This window comes from Nyctibius grandis, chromosome 10, assembly GCF_013368605.1.
Source record: "Nyctibius grandis isolate bNycGra1 chromosome 10, bNycGra1.pri, whole genome shotgun sequence".
NCBI lineage: Eukaryota > Metazoa > Chordata > Aves > Nyctibiiformes > Nyctibiidae > Nyctibius > Nyctibius grandis.
This window is the reverse complement of record NC_090667.1, coordinates 20216013-20243384: the sequence shown is the minus strand read 5'-3', so window position 1 is coordinate 20243384 and position 27372 is coordinate 20216013. Positions and strand designations below refer to the sequence as shown.

Sequence of the window (27372 nt, the reverse complement as noted above, 5' to 3'; positions counted from 1 at the left end):
TTAGAATTGGAATTATTTAGTGCTGTTGTTACCATCAACATTTTTAAGCTTTTCTGTGCAGAGGCTGAAAGAGACATAGAAAGAATAGCAATGTATTTATGTCCTATGATTTTTAAGCCAGTCTCATTTAGAGCCTAGTTAGGGACTGTGAACATTCGCTTTAGCTATTCTACAACTGGGAGGGATCACTATGATGTTGCAAGCTGACCAGGCCAAAGTTTTTCCCCAAACTAATTCCAGACTATGTATTATTTCAAAAACAAACAAAAAAGAATCTGGTCTTGATTAAGGGCTTGGGGGGACTGACATTTGCAAAATAATGGAACCCAATTTCAGCCATTGGATCTTTTCAAACGTTTGGCAAACAGATTATAGATCCTGGTATTAGTCATTAACTAGAAATCAACTAATTAATCTTTTAATCATCTCTCGAATAAGCTAAATGGGACTGAGCTCCTGGAGTCTTTCGGTCTAAGGCACATTTTTCAACTGTTTACTAAGTCCTGTGACTCTCCTCTGAACCCACTGCAAATTATATCTCTACAACTAAAAAGCCAAAATGAAGGAAAAACCTTAGAATTAGCTTACAAATAAAAAATTCATTTTTCTATGCTGACTTGAGAGCCCCATGTTTAAATATTCAATGATCACACTTGTCTGTTTTCAACTGTGGATTGAATTTTGGGCTGTGGTTTTGCCTAGTAAGTCGATAAAGTAAAACATAACCTGGAAACGAACAACAGGCATTTTCTAGAGAAATGGTCCTGTGCAGTCACTTGGTTGTAAACCTATCAATATCTACTGCCTGTACCCCCAGGCTAGGATTTAATTAACTTATCACCCCTCCACATTACAAAACTGGAGAAACAAGCAACAAGAAATATAAGTATACAGGCCTCTTCTTGGTAAGAGTAACATTTCCAGACATTGTCAGTCTCCAAGCTGAGACTATCATGTCCATGTGTAAGGAAAATGTCAGCAACAAACCAGATTTCAGCAGTTGGAATACATCTAAATGATAAAAAGAAATGTTTTTCTGCAGCTGCATGAAGTGATGATTTTGGCTGGTTTGAATTAAACAAAGTGGAAACAGGAATTAAAGAGCTCTATCTTCCCCATCTCTACAGGCAGTCCCTGTATTAGAGGACAAAACAAGATGCAACAAGCCCTTTGACTTTGGCCTTTAACTGTAATTAATCAGCATATAAAAATGTATTCTATACATAGCAGTACTACATATCATATAACTGAAGGTCCTTTAGTTTTACTGCTCTCACTGACTGACTACTCAGGTTAGTTTGCTTCTCCAGAAAGACAGGATTGCCTGACATCTATACCCCTTTGCAACTTTTTTCCTTTTTTTTTCCCTCCTTAGCAATTCTGGAATGAAAAATTTATAGACAGGCTCAGTTAAATAAATATTAACACTTGCACAAAAAAATGGTTTGGTAGCCTTAGAGGCCTTACGCATTTTCCAAATCTTACAAACTATCCTGTATTAACAATTTCACAAACTTTGCTATTCTGTAATCCCTAATTTAAGACCTTACTGTATGATTTTTGGATTCTCCAGATTCTCAAGTCTGAATTACAACTTCAAAGAGAACCTGTCATATCAATTGCTTCTCTTACCAGCCCAACCTATCTGCATTAATTCTCCTTCCGTTTGTGATTACACGATATCCTTGCATGAATTACCACAATTGCTAGCCTGGAATGTATTACAAGGAAAGCATTTAATGTATTTTTAGCTGTCTTTTAATATAGTTAAAAAAAGGAAGAGGAACCAGATAATGAGATTAGGCAGCTCTCTACAGACCAATGACAAATATACTGTAGATATTGTTTGGAAACTTTGGCACTTTCCTCCTTTATTTTTCTTTTATTACTGGCTTGAGAAAAAGAAATAGATGGGTGTTGCATGAACACAGTAAAATTACAAAACTCTGCTGTCTGATCAAACGGAAGTGGCAAAACGAAAATGAGTAAGCGTCTACCTGAGTTCATTTTGCATTCCCAATTTTTAGACCGAAGTCCATCACTCCTAATATCTAAGGTAGCTATTTGTTAGTGCTATATGCTATCCAGTACCTATGACAAATAGCCAGGGGAGTAGAAATTTTAATGTGGTTTATTCCTCCTAAATATTATCTGAAAACCCACAGCAGCTGCGTATACAGTCACATACAGCTAAAATTATTCCCAGAAGCTTGAGAGCATAAATCTAATAAAATGTTCCCCTCCCATCTACCCTGTATCTTTCAAAGACACTTCTAGATCTCAGCAAAGACAGCATGTAACTGGTAAGTGACAATGTAAGATCTGTTCAACTGATTTGGAGATTCCAGAAAATAATTTATAAGAATAAACATATTCTGCCATATACTATGGCAGAATTCATGCAAGTCTAATATGCAAATCATTGACAATATTAAAGTGCTAAACTGCCACAGAACAAAAGATATTACAAAACCATCATACTTTAAGCATTCTTCCACTGAAATTTCAGTTTAATTGCAAACTGGAAAACACACACAATGTATAGTTAATCAACTGCTTCATTTTAAAAGCAAGGAAGCTCCTATGTTCGGCCAGTGGAATGATGAAATAAACCAGCTCTTTTCTTACCCTTATTGTACATGTTGGTTGGTACTTGGACATCACTCAGACTGATGTTCACAGGCAAGTTATTGAAGTGGTCATTTGGCACCAGAATAAACTCCTTCCCCAGCTCCAGATAGTTTCCTTCTTCATCTCGTTCATTTATGAGCACAGCATTGAAGTATTCATACTGCAAGAGAAATCCACATTCAGTATTCAGAATTCACATTCAGCATAAAAATATGAGGTTTGAATATTTTAACATACCTATCAATCCATTGATTAACATTTACATGTATCTCCATGTAGAAGAGAAGAACAAGATATTTTTCTAATCTCTCAGATTCCCTCTATACTCCTAGTACAGGGACATTTCTGAAACCAGATTTATCAATATATCTCAAGAAAATCCTGTATTACCTCAGCTCTCTGGCTGCCCTGAAAACAACACCCTGAATATAAACAATGTATGCACTATTTTTAATATAAAGCTCTCTAGATTTAAATAATTCCCTGGATAATTATTTAACGATGATCTCTCTGTTTAGTTTATTTCCATCAGTTCAAGAACTGCTATCAGTGCTGAACTTAGGCTAAACTAAAAGTGTTTCACTTCACAGGAGTATTAACTAAAGCAGTTGTTGCTTACCCAATGTATACTGAGTGACATTTTCTAAAGAAAAATATTTGCTTTACGCTGAATTTTACAAATGCACATCATAGTAGGTTTTGTAAAATTATGCGTACTTTAATATGGACATATAAACTTAGCAGTGAGTTATTTCGAACAAGAAATTATTGTCTGCCTGTCAGAGATTCCTGAAGAGTATTTGGCCTATTTTGTACAGAACTATAACCAGATAAGCAAAAGCAATTTAGATAAAATTATTGATTTCTTTACGACCTAGTTTAACCAGAAATTCTATCAAGCTTTGAAGGCAACAAACAGTGAAGAGTACTTTTTAAACTCTTAAATAACCTTAACCCTTGGCAGCAGTTTGTGATGTGCTTCTTAATTGAAAGACACCAAAGTTTAGTGTCTTTGAAGAATCTCATTTATTTAAATATGAGTCTCTGCCCTAACTATCCATTTGAGAGTAAATCAATATAAATAATATTTAGACATAAATCTATGAATTCATACATCATATATATCTATACAACCTGTACAAGGATAAATATATTATACCCTTTACAAAGCTAAAACAAACTAGCAAGTACAAAAACTTAAAAGGCTTTTCACAAACACTCTTTCTCTGTGTGATATGCAACTCATTCTACTAAACAAGAATTAGTTAAAATCTTATAATCTACACACTTCCTTTAAAAGGCTTGACAATTTAAGGAGTATCTTAAATGGAGGCTTACTTGGAAAACAGCTTTCCATATCCTGCTCTTTTAGCTTTTAGTTTTTCAAAATGGCCAACCCGTAGTTTGGATTTTAGATCACAGTAGAATACAAAAAAAGTGACTGTATATTAGCTAGATTTTGAGGACCTTCTGAGTATGACAGAAATATTCAGACAAAGTCAGTGTTCCACATACCATTAATCACATATAACAGAGACTGAGACACCTCAGTATTTGCAAATCAATTTAACGGAAATTAATCTGACATGATTAAACATTTGACCTTAAAGTTATTTTACTTTAATTGGTTTATACTGAGATGAGCCAAATAATCTGCCGCATACATCTCATGAATATATACAGCTATTGAATCCTAAATTTCTCAGAAAAAACCCACAGTAGTCTTTTTTTCTTTTTTTCTCCAGGAGAGCCACAGGTAAAGAAAAGAGATACAACTTGTCTAAAGCTGTAGTTTCATTAACTAATTAATTCCAAAAGTTATTAGAATTCTCTAACACCCCCACAAATGCTACCCTTCTCTACGCCATCCCAGGGATTGTCACTGCTATAGATTTGATTCTTCTCATACCAAAACCAAAAGGATGAAGAAACGTGATCATTTCCAAGAAACACCAGTTCTCATCCTATCTGGGAGAAACCTTCTCCATCTCTGCTTATTATCCAGGTTTATCACGGATCATTAACTGCACTGCATGCCTGCCGTCCACATGTGACAGCAGCTTTTTCAGTTTACCCTTTCTGCAAAAGCCAGAGACAGTTGGCAGAAGACGAAAGCCCAACTCATATTTCCCATCTTAGTAAGAAATAGAATATACCTTTCAACATTAAGCTATGCACTAATGACTGTTGTAAAATGCAATTCTACTCCAATTCCAAGCAAGGAAGAAGTAAACTGTGTAGCTTTTCCATGATATATTAGATAGTATCTAACTCTGGAAGAAAGGCTGGTATTCCACCCCCTCAGAGTACAGTGATAAATAAAATAATGTATTTCATGCTTCTTTCTTGCCAACCACCTCTCTCTTCACACCTCGTGGATAGCTAAGTTCCAGCAGGGTGAGGATGATTGTTTCAACTTGTTTCCAAACCACTTGTTTTCCTGTCCTTAAAGACATGGTTTTATTTTCCTGTTTCTCTGTTGAACACAAGATTGCCTGCACAACTGCTGGAGCTACAGATAAGCCATTGCACTGTTTTCATGACAATTCTTGGCTTTGTAAGTCTTATCACGATTGCCACAGAGAAATCAAAGGGGTTTCATTTTTTTGTTTTCTTATTAAAGACCATCACTGAAAGCATTCACAACACCTAACTCCAAATTTTAACACAAAAGTTGCATTTAAATATTACACTTTAAGTGAGAGGTGAATACATTTGGAGATAAAAGACTCTGTAAGTATAGCAATATACTGTTCTCCTTTAACTGAATTTAAGTTACTTATTATAGAATAATTTCTACAGTGATTCACATACAGACTTAGTGATTTCAAGGATGTAAATTTACCTTGCCCATGGGTTTTATACTACTTTTGAAATTGTAGGAAAAATGGACGAATTTCAAATAAGAATGTCAGAATACACATGGAAATCACTTCTAAAAGAATATTATTTCCCTTCATTCAGTGGGTTATTTCCTTTTCCAAAGAAGTTAATTAGTAGACATCCTTCTTCATCATGTTCTGTAAGTGGCAAGGCTAAACAAGTATTAAAATCTGCTATATTCTAAATAAATGAAACCACTCGTTTCACAATTAAGGGTATTTAGGACTGATTGTTTCTTTGCTTGATTTAGTATTCACTGATTTATTGGTCTGAGTCTGTATTTTCTCTTTTCAATTCTACAAGTGTATACACAACAATATGATTGGGGGGGGGCGGTTTAAAGCAAATTGTAGCATAAAATAGTCCTTATGGTATTAGAGATAATTAATATTTTCCTGGATTTTTTTTTCTGTTTGATTTAGGGAGTTTTGGGGTTTGGTTTGTTGGGGTTTTTTTGCAAGTGAGAAGCCTACAAAAATAACATATTTAAGACAGTCCTGCAAGTTCTAAGGATTAAACATCAGGTAATATATAGAGCTCAAAAATACTACTGAAAAAGATCAGCATTTAAGCAGAGCTGTTATACAGTGGCTTCTTTTGGACACTTTCCTTCCAAGGAAATTATTGAGTGTGACAGCTGGAAGGTGATAGAAGGAAAATTAAAAATAAAAATTGGAGAAAAAATATTAAAGTAATCCATCTGGCATTCTGACACTGCATTCGAGATAATGCCCAAGGGAAAGAGGATAAAGTCCTGTTTGCTGACAACACAAATACCCTACCTGCTAAGCTCTAAGAGAAAATGACTTCAATTTAATCTTGTCAATGGAGGTCAATCTTTGATGTAACCTTAACTAGGTGAGTTCCGAGTATGCACAATATAACATGCCAAAAAGTTATCAGTCTAACAAACAACAAAGTGATTATCCAGGTTGGGAGCATAGCCAGGTTCTACTGTGACTTGGCCAGCAGGTGAGTTTACACTAACCTTACATATAGACTTGCATGGTAAGCAATGACCTGGAGAAAAAGCATTCAAAAGAAATCTTATTCATGTAATCTATTATATGCATCTCAAGATCTAAACATGAACTTTTACACTTTTGTGCATTTAAATTTGCTCAAGTAAACACATCGGGTTTTTTTGTTTGTACATTCCTTAACAGCATCTGCATCATTCTGAATGTTTGATCAACCATTTTGAAAGACCCCATTGTATCGTAATGAAGAAGACTTAGAGCAAGGCCATAAAAATTGGGGACAAATAGGCATCTCAGCTTTCACATGATACTAATATTTTACCCTTGTGAAGAAAGTCTTCCCAATGCAAGCCAACTTAAACTGATGAGTAGTGCTCAATAGATCAAGCACTGGACCATTCTGCCTCCACAAGGAGTTGGCCATATTTGAGACATCCCAAAGAATCATATTGCTAATAGTCTGCAGAACCCTGGGCTGCTCTAACTTACAGGTGTAATCATAGTAGACAGACACTTATGGGGCTGTTAGGAGATTGATCACAAAATTGTTTTACAGGTTCATTCAGGCTGACTAGCATAGGCAACCTTTGTTTTAAAACACTGTAAGATAGCCTCAGCCACAATCCAAAAGTGTGTGCTGTACGATCTCTTAGGATGGCTGCCACAGACATATGTTAATGATGATAAAAATTAATTAATTCAAAAGGTATCATAGAAAAATTGTGGGGAAGTGCAAGGTTTGTGGCATGCAATGTAAACCATTACGGCAGGTTGCAGGGGAGAACTTATCTGCAAGGCAAGAAGGAAACTTTGAAGCTATCTGTTCCAGTTTTGCCACTTATTTTGGCATAATGTCTCAACTAAACAAGCACCTTGATTACAATGGATACTTTGCTGAGACAAGACATCAGTAAAGACATCAGATATAATACTGAAAAGCATTGCACATGTCTTGCATAATTGTAGTATTCTACAAACTGCGGTAGATGAGTGACATTCTCTATTTCCATTTACATTTATCTTATTGTAAACAGATACCTTGTGATGCTTACATTATTCAACAAATATTTGTTAACATTGTAAACAACATTTATCTAAATATAAATATTTACTCTTTAAAAGATACATTCTAATGCAAATTGCCTTTGCAACTTAGAGAGTACTTGGCACATGAAAGTAAACATATATCAGTTTGTTTCATTGTATTTTAAAAAGAAGTATTTCGTTTTAATGGTATGAAACAACATAAGCCACAATTTTCATTTGATATATTTTTTCTATAGTACAGAAATTATACCAAGATAGCATAAAAAAAACATCCCATTCACAGAGCTATGAGGACTAGGAAAGCGTAAGAACACGACTTGAAACGATTTGCGCTAATGGGTCAGAACTATAGCAGTATTGGGGTTACACCGATAATTTTTAACTATGCAAGAACCATTTTCACAGTGTTTCTGCAACCATACAGCCCATCTAAAGACAAAGATGGACAGCTCTGGAAGACACTAAATCAAGGAAAGTTTATGGCATTTGCACTGAACCTCAAAATGCTACAGCATCAGAGAGAAAATGAAAAAGTAGCACATCACGTGGAAAATGAAGGGGAAAGCAAAACCTAGCATTAAATAGCACAGACAGCTAGAAATGAACAACAGTTTGTGTATCTGTGACACTTTCAGCAAAATAGCTATTAACATCAGTGAGTTTAAAAAAAAAACAAAAAGAGGAAAAGTTTATTTTCTCGAGACTCTGACAAGTAGGACACATCTCTGAGAGGGCAGAAATGTTCACGATATGCAAAAAAAAAAAAAAACAAAATGAGAAAAATATTGTCCACTCTGAGAGAGGCTTTCTTACTATAAAATGCACTGACAACAGTCTCCACTCTGGTATTCATGTGTTAACAAAGAGGCAGATGTCTGGATACATATCAGTCTCCAAGGCTCAGAAAAGTCTTCTCTGACAGTTGTCCACTAAGAAGAATTCATGTTTTGAAGCATACGATTAAAGCTCTTGTATTCAAGAACTTAGTTGGATGTTTAGCAAGCAAGTATAAAAGGTCATAAAAGCAAACTGCCTCATTCAATAAAAACTGTTCTGAATTTTGAAAAGCTCTTAAATTTGAGAAAACTGTCATCTCTTGTTGTAAGATACGATCCTTACAATTTCTGATTATTCTCTGAAAGTTCTTACTTGCTCCTCTGTAGGAACTTCCAATGCTTTTTTCCCCTTTTTTTCATGTCTTTATTCAACAGCAAGGCTCAGAAAACACCTGGGATTTGAAACGTTGTGATCGGTCCCTAATTATGGAAGTAGTACAGCAATGTTACTTGCATCCTTGCAAAAACAACTGCTCTGTTTTCTACGCAATCAGATTAAGATGACCTTTCCCCAGGCTATCCATTCCCTCCCCAATACGATTACCCTATTAAAATTGTCTTAAAACAGGATAAATAATAATTTATTGTACTATAAAATCAATTATACCAGCATGTAAATTGATAACACATCAAGGTCTCAGAGGTCTTGTAAGGATTAACTGATTCACTGAAAGTGGCAAGCAGTAAGTAATTATGACGGCTATTTTAAATCATCCACTAAAGTTAAAAAGAGTCACTTTAGGTTACAAGTTTCAGATGAAGCCTCCTTTTCCTTTACAGACAAATAACTTCAAAAATACCTATTTTTACATACAAAAGCTCTCAAGATTCTTTTCTTTGTCACAACGCCGAACAAAAACTCTTTGGTCACTCTTAAATTTAGTAAACACAACGAGGCAGGAGAAAAGGCTTCCATAATGGGCTTTCAGTTTGACATTTCAGACATCTGTATGACAAGCCTTATTGGAGATCTAATGTCTTTGCTGGGTCTACAAATGCAAGTGTTCGGTGTGTTCATTTTCATACATATAAAAACCTCCAGGGAATACTTTCTGCTAAAGAATAAAACCAATCCCTACGCCAGTGGCACCATAATTTCTCCCTTCTCCCAACGGATGTATGTTAAAAAGGTACCAGTTACACAGATGAGTAAGTTCAGAGCCAGTTATCATGCTCCTACAAAGCTGGAGCAGACGACCATGGAGATAATTTACTGAAAATTTCTAGAGAAACTTTAATCAAGAATTTCATGACTTAAGTGAATCATCCTGTAACCAGAATACAATAATGGTAGAGTCTGCGTGTTCGTGAAGGTTGAGCATTTCAGAACCACATAATTACCACAAATACCAGAAAGCCTGCATCCCAGTCAATGAGCTTACACTCTAATACTGTGAATCAATAAAAAGGCAAAAATCCCCAACCTGGAAAATCTACCAGTATAGTAGTGTAGTGCTTTGATAAGGCTTATCATCTCTTGCACATATCACTGAGCGAGCATGACAGGAATACTTCTGGAGCTGGGGCAGCCCCTTCTCAGCTGCACCCAAAACGCTCCCTCCTGCACTGCCGCTCTGGCCTTAGCCCAGGCAGAGCTCCTTTGGCTCTGCACTTCTGCTGAGGATGCATCTTCCCAACTTGCTCCTGACGGACACAGTGGAGAACCTCACACTTAATGCTTTCAATTCAGAAATATACTAATAGAAGAGGCTCGTTTTTCTTGCTAATAAACATGAGAGGTCTGTTGGGCTTTATTTAAACCACACTTTGAAAGAAGCAGCAATTAGCCTAAAACTTTTCACTCCAAAAGCACAAGCTCTGCGCAAGAGTAAAGAAAACAAGGGAAGACTAATAAGCACTTCTGAACACTTGAGGATGTTAAAACATTTTTGAACACATTTGTATCAAGCTTGCCGTTACTTCCATGCTACAGCAGTGGCGATCCTCCCTTTTCAGACTAAGAAAACCGAGATACAACATTACACAGTAATGACTAGATTAATATTATTTTCAGAGCATTAAAAACCCTCACTATGCCTCATTTTATTTTTAGATTAGAAATAGTATCCCACTGATGGGGTGTGGCAAAAACACAGATGCAAAATACTTATAGCAAAACACACGCTGACAGGTTGTCAGAATGCCTGGGGTGAGGGGGCTATAAAACCTCTGCAGCTTTGTTGAGCAGTCAAGAAACACAGACACACACTGCAGAAGGCTTTCAGCTACTCTTCTCTTTTAAAGTCTAAAGACAGAAATAGAAATGCAGTTTGATACATAACAGAAATAGCACCTTGAATTTAAAATATCTGCTTTTCTTTAAAAAAAAAAAACCCTTATTTAAATGAGTGGGGAGGGATCATTCTTTTTCAGCAACTGGAAAAACAAGCAAAAAATCAAGCATGTGTGATTTTTACGGGATTAACTACTGACTTCTACTGGCCATGTTTTGGGCATAAGGTCAGGCACTTTTTAAACTTGAACAGTATTGTGAAGGTACTTGTCATGTTTAAAAGGTGCATCAAGTGCAATTTAAAGTTTATTGTATTTACCCTCACAGTCCACTTCTGAAAAAAGTTGTGTCTCTCAAGCCAACAATCAATAGATTTCTTCCCTCTGAAGTCCGCTAACTCAAATATTCCCCAAACCAGTTTGATGGGGCTGACCTTTTTAAACAACTTATATCATTTGTGTATCTTTAGAGATGCAAAAAATCTGCAAGACTTTGACTCATATTTAATACCATTTTCATTCCTAGCTAGAACCACAGGACTCCTTCATTTCACTTTAAACCCCTGTAGATCATATCAAGCTAGTGAACAGGCAGGATTAACAACTTTATGAAATAATTCTGTAAAAGAATATTCTGTAGAAGAAAATAGCAAAATTATAGACTTGTTTCAAAATCAATGCAGTAATATTTTCTAAAGTTTTCCATCCTACCACAAGGTAACCAATGAATGCCATTCAATATAAAACATTAAAAACACTTCTCCATACGGCTTAAAATGTGTTATAGAAATAGAAAAGCAAACTATTTCACAAACAGATAAGCTGAAAAGTGTTAAAGTGAAATCAGTGTAGCTCCATGCATGTTCAGTTCATCTGACACATTCAGGTTGATGACAACCTCAAGACTGCTTCTAATTATCAGTGGAGACGTATCTGACTTCTTTGTGCCTTTTTACAATCATATGCCCTAAGTGCCTCATTCCTACTTCCAAGCAGGAAGAAAAAAATATGTCTCAATCTCTGCATCTTCTCTGTCTCCCATGAGAAGCAACTTTAACCCAGACTCTTCATAGTCTAAGGCATGCATATAATGCTGTTCTGTACTCAGCAAGAGCTGTACTGTCTCCTCAACGAGATATGCTCAGGGACAGTAGACAACCTATATATAGTGTTTTGCTGAGTTGGGGGTTAATAACTATCCCTAATAAAACAGAAAGTAACAGGCAGTTCACATCCAGCAGTTGACAACATTTGAACACTAACTGTGGCTCTGAATGATGAATTAAACATTTACTTTACGAGATTTTTTTTTTCATACCAAGAGGGGATAATAAAAATAATTAAATACGGAAGAACTAGAAGAGAACAAAATTTCATGGCGCTCACTGCAATCCAAGGTTTGTTTTGTTCTTCCCAACCACCCACAATACACAGAGGAGGTTAAATTAATATTATTGACTACACAAAGGAGAGCAAAAGAACACGTGCAACATTATTGAATTTATTTGGGAGTAAAGTGAGAGATGAGATGTTGAGCAACTGAATGTATACAAATCCTCTTCAAATGATTAATGACTCTCTCATGCAATATAGAAATTTGGTCAGCTAAGCCCACAGTTGAAATAACAAGCCCACGATGATGAGTTAATTTAATAAAAGAAACACATGTCTCCAGAGTCACACAGTTCGGGGGGGGGGGGGCGGGGAAGGACAATAGCATCTATTTGATTCATAAAATGAATTTGAAGTGTTTAAAAAAATCTCACAAAGGAAAAAATTGGTCATGAGAATAATTATTCTACAAGGCGGCGGAGGGGGGTGGGGAATCTTAAACTTAAGAGGATATTTTGCAAACTGTAGCTATGTGCTAATATATTGGAGTATTCTAACTTTCAACTTGCACTACAAGAGAACTCTTCAAACCTGTAGACCATGCTAAGAACAGCATGCCTTCTGAAGGGGTTATTGCAGAAATGCAAGATTCACTTCTCTGATTCTTTACAGTGCTGCTTTGCATTGATTGTATGAATAAAGTTTTTAAAAATGCACAAAGAAAGTACTTTTACATGTCATACTCTAAGTCTTTTCTTGATTTCATTCAATAAGCATGAGTCCTGGATATAGAAACTCAGAATCCACATAAACCAGCTGAGGCAGATTTGCCTCAAACACTAGTTTATATTTGGTGTGGGAGCTAGGCTGGGGGGTGGGTGGGGAGGCTGGAAAGAGGGGCAGGGTAAGAACTTGGATATTGCAAAATATCTACACAGGTAAAACGAACACCTGCACACTATTCACTTCTTGAATTTGTGCGGATGAGTGAGTGGTACAGTCCAAGAGTTAAGGTATGAAATATAAAAAAGGTCTCTTTATGTTTTCAACTTTTAACCATTTTTCACATCAAGCAAGGACAGGCTAACAAAGATAAATATAACAGCAGCAATAAAGGAACACATTATATAAACTGAACTTGTCAGAGCAACATCATGAAACTATCCGGAGCCTGTACTATTATTTCTTCAGTATATTAAAGTCTCAGATACTCATGGAACAATTTACTAGTATGCTTACTGAGCTGTAGACTGTGTTGCTATTGCACTCCTACACATAACTTCAGAGTTACGGTCAAACCATAGCATAGTGTAAGGGTCTATGAAAGCAACTGAAGAAGCTATTTAGATTTTCAGAGACATTACCATTTTCCACATTCCAGCTGTAATTTGGGTGGCACTTTTATCTATTCTGAATTAAAACAGATAAACACTTTTAGAAAAGGCAATTAGGCAAATCAAGGCAACCAAAGACATAAAATTCTAGTTTGAAACCCATCTGGGTGATGGGATAATGGGTAGTTTTATGAATCATCTACCCCACAGTCCAGCTTGCTTCCGGGTCTTGTTTACAAGCATCAGAAGTGCAGGCTAAAGAGGTGGGAGAGATAACATCTTCCAAAGACTCTGAAGAATCCAAGAAACATTCCTAGGAAAGGCCTTGCGTGAAGCATCTGCTGACAACTGAGGAAGTCACCCGCGGACAATGGCAGTCCAGACTGGGTACACGGTGTCTTTATGTGTTTCCCTCAGCTCAGCAGAAAAGATCACACACGTAGAGGCCCCTCAGCCATCTAAACAAATTAAAAAACATTTTTCAGCTCTCTTTAGTTACTCTCTCTAAACATCCTAATTTCCTATTTCACTGCTCCCTTCCTGTCTCTGGTAAAGAATAAATTGAAAACAAGACATGAGAGGGAATGCAGTACCATTCAGTCACAAATAAGTCTGAAATGCTCATCTAGCAAAAAACATGAAGAACCCTTCATTCCTACTAGATGTTTATCTAAGATTCTGCTTCTTTTGTTGCCAGAACATCATATGGAGAATGACATTTTTAAGGACACACACAGATATTTTTTTTTTCTTAACTGTTACTATCTTCTTAATGGAAAACATGATATACAGATATATAAATTCCCCTGCATGTGTCTACAATGAAGGAGAAGACCTGAATGTAAAAAGATTATTTAAGTTGTTAATTATGATTTGCAGGAAAAACCTACATTGCCTTTAACCATTTATTGTAGAAACAAAGATTAGTGCAAATATAATGTACTCCCTTATAGAAAAGATTTATCAGTTTTAAGTATGTTGGCTTTGAGCTTATTGCCACAGCTAAAACAATATTCATAAAAATATAATCATACTTAATGTTTTAAATGGTTATTTTAATAGATAATCACTACATTTAATGTATCTCACTTCCGTGCTTGCTTCATTTCAAGTCTGTGACAAAAATGACATGTAGTGCCAATAGCCTTCCCTGAAAAATACATGTCATAAGCCATCTAACCACTGCAACTCAACATCATCTTGAACAAAAGGCTTAGCCAACAGGAGAAAGTATTTGAAATAATGAAAAACTTGTGAGGCTGACCCAGAGGTTATTAATTCGGGCTTCCTGGACATAAGTTTACTACACAGATGACTTACTATATGTAGAGTCCAGGGGAGAAATTACACTAGATATTGTTATGCTAGCCTTCAACTGCCAGAAAAATATCCTCCCTCCTAAATAAGGTACCATGAAAGCACTTCATTAAGCAACCAGCTTGTCATTAGCTATTTGGTTGAAATAATATATAGAGTGACTAGACCACACAGGGATCTGAACAACAATACATACAACATATGATGAAGAAACTCTGAAATGTAATACACATCTCAGCCATTTACTGATCTGTAGTTTCAACAAACATAAAGACCTAAACCAGACTTATAAACTTGAGTGACAAAAAAACATTTTCAAAGACAGAAGGGCTTATGCTAATGGATACCATTCAAAATGCCTAACGTAACACACATCATCTTAAAACAGAAATATGCCATGGATAATTCCTCAGCAAACATTCAGGTACTTAAAGTACAAATATGAGCTTAAGTTTACCTGAGCTATATGCTGATGCTGAAAATTTGCAGAGTTCATTTATAGTAAAGCTGATTGGGAATAATGAAATGGCATCCCTGAAATCTCTCCAATTCCTACTCTGAATATTACTGTATTTAGAAAGAGTTTACAACAGGAAGACTTATTAATACAAGATTATTTTCTAATCAGAAGAATGTCTCTACTTATATATATCCTGTACTTTAACTGCTTTACAAATGACTTGCATATTTGTCAGCATCTTGGGTTCAGTTAGAAAGTGACAAGCCCTAAATACTTCAAGGAAATGAGACATATTCAATTAAAAAAAGCTTCTCATCTCTGTTACAGATATGCAGAGACTTTGAACTCAACATGAATGGTGGTTGCTACAGCTGAAAACAATAGCTGACCCTTTATCTTGAAAAGTATACATGACTAAGGAGCTAATCTGATACGATACCACTGTTATGTGCAGAAGACTTGAGAGGGTTTCCAACTGCACATTTTAATACCCACTCCCCAAATCCTCTGTATGAGCGTGCCTGAGAAGGTGAAATCATTTTGACTTTTAGTGCTTCTTTGTGGCAGTAGTTCTTAACAGCTCCCAGGCATTCATACAGTCAGCAGTGGCCAAAGAGCAAATCGCCTTCCTGGTCTTCACTAAGGACATATAGAAAGAGATCAGTGGTGCTGACAGTTCAAGACCCACACATTCAATACATTTTCCTGTGCTCCCCAGCTCAAAGTATTAATGCACAACACTGGCATCTTCCAGACAAAGTTCAAGTGTTAAGTTGGGTTTTCTCCTAGCTGAGCCTCACATTAATTACTGAAGGCCAGGACTTCATCAGGCAAATATTAACGAGTGGGAAAAAAGATGACAGTCCTCAAAATACAGCCAGCCCTCTACAGTTCTCCATGGAAAGCAGCAAGATTAGGTCACCAGCATTTTTCCTGGTTAGGTCCAACATTCATGTTTCTGAAACCTTCAGAGTATTTCCAATGGCAGTATTTGTACATCCCATCATACTGCTGCCCAGTGTTTCAGCAGACCTGCTGAAGAACTGTAAGATGGTAAAAGGTGAATAGCTTCATCTTTTGTTTCTCTCTTATTCTATTCATTCTTTGTTTCTTTCTATTCTTCCTAAATCTAGTTTATATGAAATCCAGATGAAACTGAAGCAGAAAACATTTCTATCACTAGGCTGCTAGAAGTAAAAAATTGAGCAAATCAGATAAAATGAGAAACTTCTTACTTTACATGAGGCTTGCTGGAGTCTTACTGTTTGAGGCTCTGCTACTAACTACAAATTAGTAGGTTAATGAAGTTCAAGCAAGAACTGTGAAATTCTAAATGTTGTTTCTGAAACTCAAAGTTTTCTGTCCCACTTCAAGAAGACAGCAATTTCTTTTACTTTAAGTTAGAAAAGTCAAGCATATCTATGTTTCCACAACAAAATCTTGCTGAAAATTATTCGATTTTTCAATAGATACTGATCTTTAACCACTTTGTTAAAAAATGCAGGGTGGGAAAAAAAAAAAAAACACAAACAACAAAATCAAAATTTTGTATCTCTCAGGAGAGAAATCAGTCTTGATTCCCTAGCTGTAAAATGGGAATTATTACATTTGCCATTCTTGCAGGACTGAAAATGCCTGATGAAAGCTGTTCCATAGCACTACTAGTCCTCCAAAGCATTACTGGTACTTCATATCAACAGATCCTCTACCTAATATACACTGCCAACAATAACACAGAGTGGTACTCCAGACTCTCTACCTGAGCACTTAACAAACCATACTGAAAAAGTCAAACTTGCCATTTCTGAATGCAGCACCTCCACCTTGTGATCACACTAATTCAGCTTCTAACAGGTTCCCTTTGGATGAAATCTTCACACAGTAGCTTGCGTAACACTATCTAATTCCAGGCAAGAGCAACACTAGCAACAGAAAGAATTTAGCTCTTTCTCAGATTTACCTGCTGAAATAATTTCACCACCGCAGTCAGGCTATGGTTCTATTTTTAGCAGGAACAAAATAACTACCTGCCTGTATCTCAGAGCCTGGAAGAAACTCTTCATTTGACCTAATGTTTACAGGCAAACTAATCAGGGCATCATTAACTCAGAATGATCACAGAATGTGAATGATAAGTAATAAGACACCTTCCTAATATGTTGCTAGTATCTGTGAATCTGTCTCACTTGTGTGACATCCTAGAAGAGCTAAAAAAAAACCCTTACTTTTCACATTTTCTACTAAGCCAATAGCTTAAGGATCACCATGAGTCACAGAGGCTGACTAGCTGGTGACAATTGTGTTGAAATTATAAACGTCAAAAGGCTGTGATTCACTTAAATCAAGGGCCTGTGTTTAATTTATTTATATTAAGCTTCCACATTTCTGAGACATGGTTTCACCCAACTGCTTTCCCTAGGAGTGTAAATCACCATCAAAGTACAGAAGAGTAAATCTGCAGAACATAACTGGGTTTGAACATGACGCACAGCAAACAATTGCAAAAGCACATACACGGATTCATTGTTAAAGCTGCTCCAGCCTTGGAAACGTCTTCACATTTTTCCACAGTTTATACAGGAATTTAGAATGTTGCAAGTATATAATTAGTATTAGATGTGATTAATTCATACTGTGGGAAAATACAGAAAGAACTGAAATAGAGCTCTGTGGATCTCCTTTCTCTCCACCCAAACTGCAATCAAGCATACGCCTATTCGACTCTCTGAACGTACTGCCAGAACTCAATTTTGGGAGCTGTTTTTTTTCTCCTCTGGCTGTAATATTGAATGTTTCATTTTTCAATGTCATACTATTTACCATGCACATATTTTAGTCATATCATTTCACAGTATGGTTCTGGGGCTGGTTGGCTCACGGCTTCTTTGTACCTATTTTTCTTCATTATCTTTTTCATTTCTTTCTCACAAGGCTGTTTGCCAAGTCTTATTTGCCTATATTTGTAAAATAAGAACAAACCATTATCAGTCCCTTTGAAAGGCACATAATACAGAGTTCTAGGAAAAAAGATGCAGGTTTCATCTGCACGGTTTGAGAAGAATCAGTTTTGATTTCTACTCTGGTTCACTCTGGATTTTGCTCTGAGCCGTGTGTCAGGATCAGATCTAAAAGTCTTCGAAGTTTACTTCTTGTAATGCTGAAAACATGAAACTTAAACCTTTTTAGACTTTGGTACAGAACAATAAATCAGTCAGATTACTGCAATGGGGCTCAAATTTGCTTGAAGAGTTCTGCAAACCTTAGCAAAAATCTCATGGAAATCTAGCTTTTAATGATAGCTGAAGTCCATCAATGCTTGACACAGTTCCACAAGTTTTAACATAAGGTTTGCAAAGCTTTGGCAAGCACGTGCTTTCACTGGTGTTTACTTACCTACAATAAGCAAGAGCAATACATTCCTATGTATTCTAAGTTTCTGAATTTGGTATGTATTTCACCATGCTAAAATTAAGTGAAACCAAGATGACAGAGAAAAAAGTGATATAAGGAATAAAGCATGGGAAAAGAAATTAAGACTTTGGTCCTACTCTGCCCAAAACTGCATGTGCCTCCTGAGAAGATGAGAAGTGAAATGGAAAAAATAAATGCCTGAGTGACTTAAATATTTAAGTTTCATTCTCAAATCTTGCATTTGGCTTTAAATTTGGTGTGACCTCTGCTGTGCTTAAAGGTAGCTGTGCTGTACGACATGTCCCAGGGCAGAAACTCTCTTAATTCAGAGACTAAAACAAGTGAGCTGGAAGCTGTACTACCTTGCCTACACAGTACTATGCCCAAGTTAACAGGCATTATTAAGAGAAGAGCCCAGACACCAGAGGCAGCCTCATACTACACAGACCTGCTTTCAAGACCACAGCTAACGGCTTCCTCACAGCACTGCCTTTGGCCGTGCAGACAGACCAGCATCTTACCCTGCGTGCGTCACAAAGGATGTCGCAGAAAAACTGCACTCAGGTGTTTCTAATCATTTTATCCAACAGTTAGTTATAAGCCTGCCTTTAAACTGTCCTGAGCTGCCTTTTTCTTCTGGAGGCTACTGCTGTATGATACCCTAAAAAGAAGCTGTTCTGTACACTAGAAACAGAAAAAAAGATGAACAAACAAATTATAATATTATAAATGGCATACCATAATGCTAAAAGTTATTTTATAACACATTCCTAATTCTAATCACAACTTCCTACTCTGGTAAGTATAATTGTGTTGATTTTAATGTAAAATAATCCTTAATTTTCTACTATCTAGGTTATTGCTTGTGTTAGCTAAAAAGCATATAGATCATTGATTATATTCATAAGCTCATCAATTATCACATTGCTATCATTCTGCAGTAACTGTTTTTAACCAGGTTCAACATATTAAGGGGTGTAAACACTCTGAAAATAAAATCTGGCCCTTAACCATATTTGTTTGTATTTTTAGCCTATGTTTATCTGGCACTTACTGGCCTCCGAGTTATATACCTGCACTAATGGGGGAATAAACCTCCTTATGCCAGAATTTACTCAAAAAACCATTTGGTCATGTACTCTCCCTTCTTCTCTTAAATTCAGTATATTGTACTTTCCTTGACTTTATAAAGGTTATTCTTATTGCAAATTCTAAGTCTTGGAACAGACTTTATTAGATTAAAATTAATTTCTCCAAAAATGTCTGTCCTACATCTAAGGAGAACATTCGGACTTAATATTTTGAGGGGAGGGGGAAAAACTAGTTAATTAGGGGGAAAAATATGCACATACCCTGCACTCTGACAACAGACGTACTTTGGTCTGTGTACAGCACAGTCTTCTCCCACCCTGGTGCTCCCTACACGCTCTGCCTGAGGTTTCCCATGAGGAACACCCCAGCACTGGCCTGGCCCCCGCTGCCCCTGCGGGTCCAGGTGCAACACCCCCGAGCAAGCCGTGCACTGCAAGCAACTCACTACCTCCTTCTGCCTACCAGCCACAGCCTCTACGTCTGCGCTTCTCCAGACTGCACGAGATATTGCAGGGGTTCGTACTCAATTATAGGATTGGAAACCCCTCTACCAAGGTCTGTCCCTTCTCCCTTTTAGTTGCTACAAGGTGGCATCAGCAAGGTAGTTTATTGCCACACTAGAAGCTTCCTGACATGGGCAACTTGCCCATGGTTTAAGGTGGGGAGACATTACTTGGAGAAGATCCTCCTTCACCACAGAGAGGAAAACTCTACTGGATATTTCTTCTTTTTTCTTTGTTTTCTTTTAGTGACAACAGCAGACATGAGATGTTTTCAAACCGTAGCACACAAACCACTTTGGAGCAGTAAGGGGTTGCTGCAAGCAGTGCAGCAGTGCTCAGTCTTACCTGGATGAGGAGCCAAGGCTTCGGCCACCCCTGCCGCACTGTCCGCGGGCACAGCTGGAGCCGCTGTCCCTATCCGCAGCACAGCAGCACCATCCCACACCCACACGTGCTGCACTTGTGCTCTGGCAGCTGGCAGAGGCAAGGAAGGATACAGCAGGGAGCAGGGCTTCAGCTGGGGAATGGCTGCTTCTCGGGGAGGACAAGGGGTGAGCTGCTCCTCACTGGAGCTGGATGGGGTTGCGATGGGTATGGGGTGAGGGTCCTGGTCTGGGAAAAGAGAGGGTGTGTGCGCACTGCCCAGGAGCTGCTGCTCCTTCTGCAGATGGTGGCTTTTGAGCAAAACTGGCATCTGCAAACCCTTGACATGGAGCTTTCAGACCGAGGGCACAGAATTACTCTTGACAAAGGGAACTGCCAGCCATCGCCCCTTGGGGAGAAGCAAACTAAATACTTCCTTGCATTTGTGTGAGCCAATACAGCGTTGTAAGAGATTTATTTTCTCCAGGTACACTACATGAAGACACACTTTAGAGAAGCTGGTACAAAGACTCTTTTCACCACTGCCGCCTAAATATTCATAGAAAAGGGAAGTAATGAGGAGCTTATTAGGAAGAGATTATAAAGGGGAGATCAGATCTACAGAGTGACCTTTAACAAATAACTGCTATGGTCCCAAGTGACTTAATAAAACTGCAGACTAATTTAACCACATCCCCTTAACTTGCCCTTCAACAACTCTATGGTCAAGACACTGTATACAAACAGAGAGGTCAGCATTTGCTAATGACCACAAAAAGCTTCCTCACTGCAGTACGGCAGACAGACTGTAGTTACGAGACTTGAGCACTGAGTCACAGACTATATCCTTCCCTACATGTGTGAGACATTAAGTGTTCATCACAGAAACTTAAATAAATTAAATCATTCCATTGCAAATGACAAAAAGGGAACTTTCAAGTTATTATTCAGAGATATGGAAGCAATAAAGTTAAGGTTCCACATGCATCCTCAGCTCTGTGCTTTGGTCTGCATGTAGTGTGTTGTTAATACCATAAACCACTAATAGTTTGTCTTCCCTAAAAAGAACAGAATAATACTTTTTATCTGAATGCAGTCTATAAACTAGCGCTCTCTAGAAAAACAGCTCTATTTTTATTTAAATAATCCAGTCTCCTCTTTACTGACACATTTTTATGCTCTAAGATCTTTTTCTTGTATTTACACATCTTGACGTTCCAATCGCATTTCTCTACACACAGCCCCACCAACAATCCTCACCTCTAAGAATTTAATCAGAGTACAAAGGGCTTTCTCAATGGATGGATCCCTCTGTGTTTTTCTATCAATTCACACAGCATTCCACATACCCTGGAAAGTACTCAGCTAAATCTAAATCTAACTTAATTGCATGTGCAGGAGGTCTTTATATGCCTATAATTTTTCATTGTTACTCAGTCTTGTTATTCACAGGCTGTTGCAGGTTACTTATAAAACATATACTGTGTATTTTTCAAGCAAGTGACTTCCAATGACTCTGGCTGGCATACATGTAGTTTACAGTATGTAGAAGCTATCTCATATATACATTTAAAGCTGCAATAAAAATATTTGATGCTATATGGAAAACAGTATTAAAATCACGTAATTAAAGGCTATACCAAATTAACACAAATAAAACAGAACAGAGTCAGTCTTGTCAACAAAAGAGGATATATTTATCTCTACCATTGATGTCTACAACATCTGAGGGCTTATTTGTCCGGTGTTACTGACAACATAATTTATTTTGGTTTTCCTTTTCTTGTGAGACAGGCAAGTTTGTGAGACATTTTCTTATTGAATTTTGAGCTACCATTTTAAAAGAAATTCCAGAATATGGAAACATTTCTCTGGAAACAAGTGACCACTATATTCCACATAGTTTGCAAGATGCAGAAAGGAGTGATTCTTACACAAATATTCAGGACTCCACTGTGTTTCCTTTAGAAAAGGTAGATGAATTTAGAAGAGCTTAATATTTTAACTGTGTATCCATTTGGGGCGCAATGCTTCCTTTTACGAGATCAAACAAAGAAATTCAAATGTACTATATCGAGGCCCAGGTCTGCATTATGCCTTGTGCAGATGAAACATTACAATTTTGTTATGTTGAAGGTTGTAGGGATTACTTTTTAAAAAAAACTTTTCTTGTATTGTCTCAAATAACTTGAGCATTTTTACACTTACTCATCATCAACTACCTGGCTAAGAAAATCCTGGAAGATGCAAATTGGGGGATAGGCATCTACAGAAAGGCAACTCGCATGGAAATGTCATGACAACTGTAGCAGAGAGGTTGCCAATGGTAAAATCTGAATATACAAGAAGTTCAAGAACTCCCTACTGTATCTGGTATAGAAAAAAAGCAAAGGTGAAGTTCTTGGCAGAACTAAAAAAAAAATAGATTTAGCACTTCTTGCACCATAAGTGCTGAGAAATCAATGAGAATCACAGATGGATACACATGCCAGAAGTTTGTGAATTCCACCCAAAGAGAAAAATGAGACATAGCACGGCACAGCCACGCAAGGGGCCCGCGACAAAGAGAATTGTCTAGGGATAGCTTTGAAATATTTATAAACAAGTGTAACATTACTGAGGCGGGAAGGAACACTATAAACAATAGGGTCATATTGTAGCTTTAATTAAAAAAAAAAAAAAAAAAGGCAAAATAGCTGAAATACCCGAGGAACGTGTTTGGGGGGGCTGGGGCCGGCGGGGCTTTGAAACGCCCGTGGATCCCCGAGAGGCGCCGCGGGCTGAGGCAAGAGCGGCACCTAGCGGCTGGCGGCGTCACCGCGCGCACTCGGGGCCCCGCTGCCCGCGGCGCTCGCTGCGATCGTCTGCGCGGTAACGGGGCGTCTCGCGAGTATCTCGACGGCAAAACTTGGGGGGGGCGGAAGGTTAAGGTGTAAAGGAATAAGAGGTATTATTCTCTGTTTATCTGTGCTTTGTCAGCGACTTAGCTTAGAAGCAAGTAGATGAGAATTTTTTTTTTTTTACATCTAGCAAGAAGAAATTGCACAGTCTTGAAGAAAATATTTAGCCCTGCTAGAGGACTGATAGTGACCTGTTTATGGACACACGTGTTCAGCTACCACCGACTTCTAACTACAAAGAATATTAACAGAACCCTTTCACACATCAAATACATGTTTGGTGACATTTTCCAAAATTTACTTAATACTCTTTAGAAGTTGCATATTTTTTACTGTGAAAATATTGGAAACAAGTTCCCCAATCGGGAATTTTGGAAATTCCTCATGAGAGGAGCCAATGTATTTGCAGGAACAGATTTCATGAGAGTCATTCAGTTCCCCTGGGGCAAGATCACTTTGTTTGCCGAGGAAAGGGTACAGTATTATGGTATTAGGGAGGCTTGATGAATTTTTGATCCAGGTTCCATTTTAATTACGTATTATTAATCATTTTGCAGTTGGGAAAAAATCTAACATTATCTATGTATAACTAATTAGGAAGGAACTCATGTTTCTTAAATTAAAGAACCATGTAGAGGTTTCTTTTGCAATGTGGAGCTGAGAATACAAAGCACCAGAGCATACATTTTACTTCACAGTTCAGAAATTGTTCCTCAAGAACAGCAAATAAACAGGAAATTAAATTGTGTATTATATTCCAAAATTAGTGTGAGATACTACATACATTCCTGATTCTTCAAATATGACCACTTAAAAAGCCATTTAAATAACCCTAAGCTGCTTTGTATTTGCAGTTCTTATCTTTTTGAAACTGTTCTCTGATAGTAAAAATAATTTCGCTAATAATCCCTGCACGCTGTAACCACACAAGCATAAGTCCATATTCATTGATATTACTGTTCATGACTAGGATGGCAATGAAAGTGAACATTACAAATGCTGCTATTACTGTCAGCAGTTCAGAACAGCAGGCAAGGAAGATCTGAATTGCAATCACTGTCATACACAGAGCCATTAAACTAATATTTATATTTAACCTATATTTAGCAGAATTGAATTGTTGAATGTTAATATAGATATAAACAATGACATAATTTAAAACATTTAAAAATTTATGTAACATGGAATAAAATACAAAATCTGTGTCTGGTTGTAATTCATTGCTTTAGAGTTCAACTTATCAAAGTGCCTATATACTTTGGAAATTATTCTTTTTTTTTTTTTTTTCAGTTTTCAGATTTCATACTGAAATTTAAAGCTAAAATTTCAGTTTTCTAACTGAAATACAAAATTATTGCAGATTTTTAGAAAGTACTTAGATTCTGTCAAACATTGATATTCACCAAGTCCAAACAGCAATTTTAAAATTTTTTTTCCTAAACTTTTGGTTAAGAGAGTTCACCCTGGCTTAATATGGCTGATAATGTGAAAGCTTGAATTTAAGTCCCTGGAAAATAAAGGATTTTGAAATTAAGGAGAGTGTAACCCTTATCCATTTTCTATCGTTTCAATAATATAGCTGCTGACGTACAATACAGTACAGCAAATGAGATTCGTTGGCCCAAAGTGACAGAATTGTAAGCTTTAAGTACATTCCTACTCTCGGTAGTAAGAAAGTTTAAAATACAAGCAAATGTGAAGCCTTAGTCAGTACATTATCTGACTATATTGTGTACTATCTAGTATTTCTAACATACATCACTAATTTTACAACATTATTATGTTCCTGCTGTTAAGTTTCCTGTATCTGTCCTTTGAGTATTCAGCAGACAACAGCTGTATGCCTTTTTGAAACACCCACAAAACTCAAAATGTAAATTAGCTTTTTAAAATTTGTTTATTTTTCCCCACGTAGGCCAGCTATACATGCTAGATCACTCATCAAACCCTCCCCATAACCTTGTGGTTAGGACAGGTTGTATGTCCAACAGTTAAAGTACAGCTAAGTGGCAACTGAATTGCACTATTTACTTGTGCAAGTAAAGAGCATGCAGGAGTTTGAGTCACGGAACAGGACTCAGATGCACTAACTGCTGTTAACGCGCATGCCATCACATGCATGCATGCAAAGTGATCCCTGCTGTAGAGTTTTTCATCTAAACAAAAGCGAAGAGGTTTATACAGATAGGCAGGGGACATCAGTAAATAATTAGGTAATACCGATCATGAAGATAAGCAACACTTTCAGATCATCAACCACCTTATCTGCCATCAACGATTTGTGGGGGTGGGGGCAGGAAGAAGCAGCAGAGGATCATTTGTTGAAAAAGGACAATCAAAAAGAAAGAAAAAATGTAATTAAAGTGAAACATTTTAAATGTAAAACCAGCCAGCTCCCACCTGTAATCACCCATGAAACCCAGAAACAATGATTGCACCGATCTCCAAAAGCCTTGTCTTTTGCCAGCTCCAATACACTGAAGGAACTGACCATCTGCAGGGACGTGTAAGATACCTGCCCCGAACGTGTGAATGACAGCTTTTGTTGAAGACATGTTTTTAGTTAATGCAAGACAGTTCAACTGGCAAAACGTTACTAAATCAATTGTATATCAATATACATTCTGGTATCACAGCAGTTACAGTTCAGCATGTAGGGTAACAATAATGGAAAACAGAACTTGCCATTATGTATCATTAAAGTATAATCAATTACAGGAACCTGTTAGTGCTTTCCTTCAGAGAATCAATCACAAGGAAACACAATCCACTTAAAAGTGCAGATAACAAACGGAAATGATTTTTAAAACAAGGTGACTGGGTTGAAAACATTTTTAAAGATAAACTTTAACAGATTTCCTGACCTCATTTTATTAATGCAAAAGTCAAAATAGACAAAAATGCTGGCTTTATGTTCCAAGAATGGAATATGAAAGTTCCTATTAAATCTGGGCCTGGAGCGTGCATTTTCCAGCCAACATCCAAGATTGCGTTTTCTGTATTCCTCATTATATATTTGTGTGTATATACAATGATGTCACTGTTTATGGCACTATAAAGTCCAATTCAAAAAACACAGTTTTTATACTGTCCTTCTGGAGTTCACTTAGACACAGGCTGAGGTGCAATGCTCACCAAATTCACAAGATAATGTCAGGGCTTATCTGGAAACAAGCACACAGAGGTGCCTGTACGCAGGGGTGAGCACGCTCGTGCGCTCGAGGAGCTAGGCAGCCACGGGAAAAGCTAATGAAACCACCAGACACATCCTCGGTTGTGCACCAGAGGATTTGTCACTGCAGAAATGCTTTATCAGTCAAAAGTAGAGCTGAACTGCAGTCTGAAGAGAAAGGGCAAGACAACAAATGAAATAGTTTTGTATCCTGTAAATTCTCTCCCTGTGTCTCTGCCCAGATTTACCCCGATACACCAGGGTCACTCATGGTTTACACAAGTACCACGGGTACGAGTCACCCCTGTAAGACAAGACTGCATCAGCTGAAACGCTTAGGACTTGGCAGCAATCCCGCTTCCCAGTTCTGTCTGCTCACACACAAATGGGTAACAGGAAGATGAGGTGAAAACCTGTGTTGGGATAGGATGAGGGGAAGGAACAACTCTTGAAACATTAGGGGTGGGAGGAAAAAAAGCTCACCAATAGATGGAAAAAATGCTGCCAGGGCTGAATAGCTTTCACCCCAACCAGTCCCAAGCGCTACTGAAAAGTATTACCTTTCGATCAAAGCGAAAGCAAGCAACGTGCAAGACCTGCATTAGGAGGATTGCAGGGGGTCCTTGTTTAGAACTGCTCTGTCTCCATCTTGTATCCTTCACTGCCTTCTCTCAACAGAATCGCCCTAATTACCATTTAATTTCTCCACAAGCCCAGCAACCCCCACTCAAGAGGAACACTGGTCCTGCCAGTAGGTAGAAAGATCAAGGACTGGGACATTATTTGGAAGAAATATATAGCAAGGTATTTACCAAGAGACCACAAGGAATTAAAAAAAAAAATAATTTCATTTATCTATGGGGATAATTGTGGATTCTA

The 27372-nt window shown here is 37.4% G+C and overlaps 1 protein-coding gene across 1 annotated transcript in view; it reads right to left on the bottom strand.

Annotated features, from left to right (window-relative positions):
- CACNA2D3 (calcium voltage-gated channel auxiliary subunit alpha2delta 3) overlaps window positions 1-27372 on the bottom strand; it is a 460953-nt gene that overhangs the window by 277093 nt on the left and 156488 nt on the right. Inside the window, exon 5 of the mRNA XM_068408846.1 lies at window positions 2629-2791. Coding sequence (XP_068264947.1) covers window positions 2629-2791 — 163 coding nt within the window. The remainder of the gene's footprint in view (window positions 1-2628; window positions 2792-27372) is intronic.